The sequence below is a fragment of the Sinocyclocheilus grahami genome, unplaced genomic scaffold (assembly GCF_001515645.1).
Source record: "Sinocyclocheilus grahami isolate Dianchi unplaced genomic scaffold, SAMN03320097.WGS_v1.1 scaffold212.1, whole genome shotgun sequence".
NCBI classification, from domain to species: Eukaryota; Metazoa; Chordata; class Actinopteri; order Cypriniformes; family Cyprinidae; genus Sinocyclocheilus; species Sinocyclocheilus grahami.
The window spans coordinates 234,006-240,231 of record NW_015505391.1 but is presented as its reverse complement, the minus strand read 5'-3'; the positions used below and the strand labels follow the sequence as shown (position 1 = coordinate 240,231).

Sequence of the window (6,226 nt, the reverse complement as noted above, 5' to 3'; positions counted from 1 at the left end):
ATTTTAAAGTTTTATTCAACATGTGACCAACCCTTAAACGTGATAAAATTTTGATATCCTCACTACTCCTACTTCTCGCTGTATTTTATAAAGATGACGTCCTGTGTTTCCTGTATCCCATTTTTGTTGCCACTCCTTAACGACATATGCTTTAATTATTGCTTTTGCTTCAAATTTGATGTTCAATTTCTGAACAAATTGTTCTTTGAGCCTGTTCATAGGAAGTAACAGAACTGAATTGAACTTTAGTTCCAGGCCGATGATGCAAGACGCACAGCCAAAGTTTGCTGACCGTCGAAGTGTTGAAAGTTTGCAGAGGATTACCATTGATGCTCATAAAGGAGTTGACGATACTTTGCAAGCCTGAGGCACATACTGGAAATATTCTTATTTAGTAATTAAATAACATTTTATTAAAACCTGCAAAATCCTTTCTGTAGAGAGATCTAAATTAATACTATAGTTTATTGTATATGCAGATTATATTTTAAGTTGTTACACAAAATCAAGCAGTTTATAAGGTTTATCTCTCTATATACTTTAGGCATGTAGAACATATCTGTATTTCTACATCAATGGATGTAATGTGTGCTGTAGGTGCAAAACTTTTAGTAATCTTAACCAAGATGTAGATGATTTTATCCCCGGTGACTAATATTTGAACTGCCTTCTCTCAACCTGCTGAAATGCTCACAATGAGCTCATATACTACTCACACCGTGAGGATCACAGTATGAACTAACAATTTAATATACTACTCACACCGTGAGGATCACAGTATGAGGATCATGTGAACTCACAATGATTTCATATACTACTCACACACTGTGAGGATCACAGTATGAGGATTGTGTGATGTCACTGTGATCATCCCATGCTACAATGTGATTTTCTGGATTTTTTTTCTCATTTTGTCTCTCATAGTTGAGGTATACCTATGATGAAAATTACAGGCCTCTCTCATCTTTTTAAGTGGGAGAACTTGCACAATTGGTGGCTGACTAAATACTTTTTTGCCCCACTGTACACATTAAATAATATCAAAGGTCTACATTCACTATATTATCCAGTCTCCGCTGACCTAAATTCACAGAATGCATTGCCGCTGTGATGACACATTCCCATTCTCTATCCACATTTTTCTTCAACGCGGAAGTAAGTCTATGGGTGAGACTTCCGGTTCATTAGCCGCTAAACAACGTGCAGTAAATGGTAAAACTGTTGCACTACAAACCAGTGTGTTCATAATTAAGATAATACATTAAAATGATATGATAAGACACACCAACTTTCAATATCAAGCAGCAAAACAAACTGTTTTGTTCAGCTAAAAATACCTAAATAGAGTGGACGCAGATGTGACCAGAAGCCAGACCCAGAATTTACAAATGGCCGTGCCCATTTTTACGACAAGAAAAATGTGGATTGAATAGATGCGTAATGCCTTGTCCAAATACCCACACTTGCGGTCTTTGCACTTGACCACTTGACTACTTATATGACGTATTTCCTGTATTTGGCCCAAGTGTTCAAGTGAGCATGAAGACCACAAGTGTGTGTCGAACTTGTCATCACCTGATGGGACACACTTGTAGTGTTGTAAAAATGCAAGTGTTTACATAGCTTTATTTTAATTTGAAATACTTTGCATTTTAAAATCAACTTCTAAATGTCTGTTCAGTAGTCCCTATAACATGACAATTTTAATTTGTGGTGCTTCTAATTAAGTGATAAAAAGCAGTTGCATATGTTGTACAAAATAAAAATCACCACTACTAATGTTTTGCATCAATAAAACGTAAAAACAGTGTTTTTCTACCAAATTATATGTAATATCTAATTATTACGCTTATTTAACGCCTGGCGGCGTTATGAAAACGGCGTTTTAATATCGATACGGCGGTGGAAAGCGTGCGAATTATGACCCATATGGCTTTCCATACCGGAGCGGTATTCGAGATTATGTGGATTTAGTGAGCGTTAAGGGCACTGCGCTCTGGCGTTTTTAAGACGTGGGACAGTCTTACGCACTTTCTTCCTGTCGCGCGCACGCGCTCTCAAGTGGCCAAGACCGCAAGTGTGGGTATTTGGACAAGGGGTAAATGAGCATTGCCACTTCCTGCTTCACTTGCACCACGACGATGCCTTTGAGTAAACATATAGGGATAATCGTTCTATTAGGCATTTGCGTTACAAGCGCCATTCGCAATTTAAAAGAAGGGCCGACGATAGGGTCAGATTCTAGACAGTACAAAATCAAATCTTTACTGAATGAGGATCCTACAGTTGATTTTACAGACGTGCTTTCGAGCAGAGCTGCACCTGTGCAGGTGCTTTGCACTGAGCGAAGCATGATTTTGCTCATCAGCGCGGACCTTCACTCAAACGGACGTCGTGTCACTTCTGAAGAGTTGAGCCTCGGTTGGTCAGCCGAGAGCTGCAAAGCCTATCAGTACTCTGATACTGAATACGTGATTAAAGCAGATTTGCACCAGTGTGGCTCGGAGTTATTGGTATGTAAGATTGTTTTGTTTGATTTTGCTCCAATTGTTAAAATAATAATAATAATAATAAAAATCATTCATTAAATATTAGCTATGTATATCAGCTCAAGTAGCCTATCATGTCAAGAAAATGACAACATATTCAGAACTGGGAAAGCCATTTGTACCAAGTTTATCTATTTTCCTTATTTAATTATTAGATTGAAGGAGATAATTTGGTTTATTCAAACCAGTTGATCTACACCCCAATGCAGAACAGCTTCGGTATCGTAAGGACAAGCAGTATTTCTATTCCTATTGAATGTCATTACAAGAGGTTTGGACTTTAGCTATATGTTTATCATCATTTATACATTTTCCTGTTTATTTACTGTGTATTTGCTGCAACCTACATCTCAGGATTCACTTTGTAAGCAGTACTGATGTGAAGCCTTCCTGGGAGCCATTTACATCTACTAAATCAGCTGTGGAATTGATCAGTTTTTCCTTTCGTCTTATGAATGGTATGTTCAAGATTAAATAAAAAGCATTTTTTTCCCTGATATTTTTTTATTTTTTACCTTTTTATTTTTTTAGATGATTGGAGGACTAAAAGGTCATCCTATGTGTACCACCTTGGGGAAGTGATGAATATCCAGGCTTCCTTCTTAATGGCTGGGCATTCTCCTTTGAGATTAGTAATGGAAAAGTGTGTGGTCACTCTGGAGCATAATGCTGCATCAGTTCCCCGCTACATGTTCATTCAGAACCACGGGTCAGTCAGGATACGGGACTGAATTTTCCAGAGCTATGAAAATAAGAAAATTATATCATAAACAAATGTACAAATATCCTTGGCCTAGAAACCATTCTTTTAATTAAAATCTTGAATGAGCAGTTCATTTATTATGTGTTAGGAGTTGTTGCATCTCTTGATTTTAAATGAATTGCACGTTTTGCAATATATCTCTCTTGAGGTGGCGTAAAACAACATGTCACACTTATGATTAACTATTGTACTTTAATGTTAACAAATGGAATTTCTATCCCTTTTGCTGTAGATGTCTTATTGACTCTAAAGTGCCAGACTCCAGTGCCCGTTTCATGTCCAGAAAACAAAATCATGTGCTTCAGATGCAGATGGATGCTTTCCGTTTCCATGAAGACCAACGTAACACTGTGAGTCCTTTATAAACTAAAACATTTCACTCTTTTTGTGTTGTAGAACAGTGTATTGTAAATAGTAATTATTTTGCCTGTAACTTTTGTTGTAGCACTCCCCATTTGGAAGCTGTTTTTTTTATTTAAAAATTGGTGCTAAATGAGCACATGTAAATTAATAAAAATTTTACTTTATAGATCTATATTACATGCCAATTGAAAATTGTTGATCTGGAGGTGAATATCATGAACAAGGCCTGTACCTATTCTGTAAACAGGTATGAGTGAAGTTTTTGTTGTTGTGGTTTTAAAAAAAAGTGTCCCTTAGGGTACTTGAAAACAAATATTAAAAAGATAACTTGTTTGAAATTGAGTATTTGCATTGGATTACATCTTTAATATTGATATCTTCTGATTCATTAAGTCGACTTGTTGCTTTCTGAAGGTGGCTTAGTGTGGATGGTTGGGATGAGGTTTGTGAATGCTGTGAGAATACTTGTGATGCCATTAGCCATAAACAAACTGGCAAATGGAGTAGACTACCAAAGTGGTCAGTCAGTAGAGGTAAGCTTTTACCTAGGCCACATCATGCCAACAAATGGCAATACCCAGTGATGTACATTGTTTCTTCAGTTTTCTGCTAAGACATCACAACTTTCAAAAAGCAGAGGAAGACTCTTCCACCCAAACTTTGCTAATCCACAACCATAAACCATGGAATTCACTACAACTTCCTCCTAAAAAAACTGTCTTCTTTTCTACATTTAACCTCTGTCTTCTTTTCTACATTTAACCTCTGCTCCTTGCTACTTTCCACTGTAAACTGTGAATATTGTTGGCTTTATGGCAAACTGGTTGTGATGTTCCTTATTTTTAAGTTGCTTTGGTATAGATCAGGAGTAGGCAAGTTCGGTCCTAGAGAGCCGCAGTCCTGCAGAGTTCAGCTCCAACCCTGAAAAAAAACTCACCTGCCTATAGCCTTAGTAATCCTGAAGACATTGATTAGCTTGTTCAGGTGTGTTTGATTAGGGTTGGAGCTGAACTCTGCAGGACTGCGGCTCTCTAGGACCGAACTTGCCTACCCCTGGGATAGATGGATCTGCTAAATGAATAAATGTGAAGTAATTCTCTTTTTGTTTTTCAGATACAACAGAGTCCAACACTGTGATGCTTGGTCCCATAACAGTTCTTGGCTAAATTCTTGTGCAATTCATGACAAATAAAAACTATTGTTTGTCAATCTATTGGCATTGTTTTAATAAGATTTAACCACTTAATTTGGAGATGTGTTCTGCACAAATGTCTACCACTGTCTCAATTAGGCCTCTGGTCCAGTTATAATTTGGGCTGGTTGGGATGTTAAAAAATAAATAAAATAGAGCTGTTTTTTTTATTGCTGCCACAGAAACCAAATTAAATGGCAAATATTAGTTCTATACAGGTTTCCCATACAGTTCCGTCCTCCATTGTTCTGCAAAATGTGTAGTTCTGCCCCATACTCACACCATTGGCAGGATGGGATCTTCAAGTTTTCTGATTGGTTGAGCCAATCCACACTTAGAGGGCTTATTTATATTTACTCATTAGTTTTTCTTTTTGATTTAATATTACATTTTTGTGGCTTTGATACATGTTTCAGTGATTCGTTTTGTATACGTGGTGTTACAACAGCTTTATCTGTGTCATAACTGTCCACAAACTTTTTGGGTCATTGCCAACAAAGGGTATATAACAAAGTATTGAGATGAAATTTTGTTATTGACCAAATACTTATTTTCCACCATAATTTGCAAATAAATTCTTTAAAAATCCTACAATGTGATTTTCTGGATTTTTTTTTCTCATTTTGTCTCTCATAGTTGAGGTATACCTATGATGGAAATTACAGGCCTCTCTCATCTTTTTAAGTGGGAGAACTTGCACAATTGGTGGCTGACTAAATACTTTTTTTCCCCACTGTATGTGATTTGTTCAAAATTGTGGATGTTGCGGCGTTTATAAATGGGCATTGGACTGATGATGGGGGAGGGTGAAGGGATTTCACCCTCCAGTTAACGTCATAACGCTGTTTAGGCTTTCTCTCCTTCCTCAACCGCACAGTATGAGTGTTCTCTGAAAAAGTTTGGGAACACCGTGAATGTATGCGTACCTGGGGGATTTAACAGTCACAAAAGAAGGACAACAACAGGAATACGTTTTATGCTGCACTGTCAAAAAATGATCGCTATAGGAAACAGAAAGATCGGTTGGGTTTTGAAATATAGTTTGTCTTAACGGTTGCCCAGCTAATCCGCCTGGAAAGTTAGTGTTGTTCGAGTGAAGGAGAGAAAAAACTGCAGAGGAAATGGCAAAAACCAAAATAATCTATCATATCGACGAGGAGACTATGGTGAAGATCCCTATCTCTTCGGAGGAAATCACGCTTTTAGATTTTAAACAAGTCCTCAACAAACCCAACTATAAGTTCTTCTTTAAAGGTGTCCTATTATGCTTTTTCACTTGTTTAATTTTAGTCAGTGTGTAGTCTGTATGTTTGGGCATAAAAAAGATCTAGAAAGTTACAAATCTCAAAGTCCACTCCA

At 37.1% G+C, this 6,226-nt stretch overlaps 1 protein-coding gene across 1 annotated transcript; it reads left to right on the top strand.

Moving 5' to 3' along the window:
* The first annotated feature begins 1,281 nt into the window (after positions 1-1,281).
* Positions 1,282-4,860, top strand: LOC107595978 (zona pellucida sperm-binding protein 3-like). Its single transcript, XM_016286572.1, has 9 exons — positions 1,282-1,437; positions 2,097-2,513; positions 2,705-2,820; positions 2,904-3,007; positions 3,081-3,258; positions 3,545-3,662; positions 3,843-3,922; positions 4,090-4,208; positions 4,789-4,860. The coding sequence occupies exons 2-9, from the start codon at positions 2,103-2,105 to the stop codon at positions 4,839-4,841; spliced, it is 1,179 nt and encodes a 392-aa protein (XP_016142058.1). The 5' UTR covers positions 1,282-1,437; positions 2,097-2,102; the 3' UTR covers positions 4,842-4,860.
* Positions 4,861-6,226: the final 1,366 nt, after the last annotated feature.

Excerpts from the sequence above, each read along its gene's own strand:
- LOC107595978 (XM_016286572.1), top strand. The coding sequence starts at position 2,103 with ATGAGCATTGCCACTTCCTGCTTCACTTGCACCACGACGATGCCTTTG. Across the intron at positions 3,259-3,544 it reads ATGTTCATTCAGAACCACGG|ATGTCTTATTGACTCTAAAG; the intron begins GTCAGTCAGGAT and ends CTTTTGCTGTAG. Across the intron at positions 3,923-4,089 it reads TGTACCTATTCTGTAAACAG|GTGGCTTAGTGTGGATGGTT; the intron begins GTATGAGTGAAG and ends TGCTTTCTGAAG.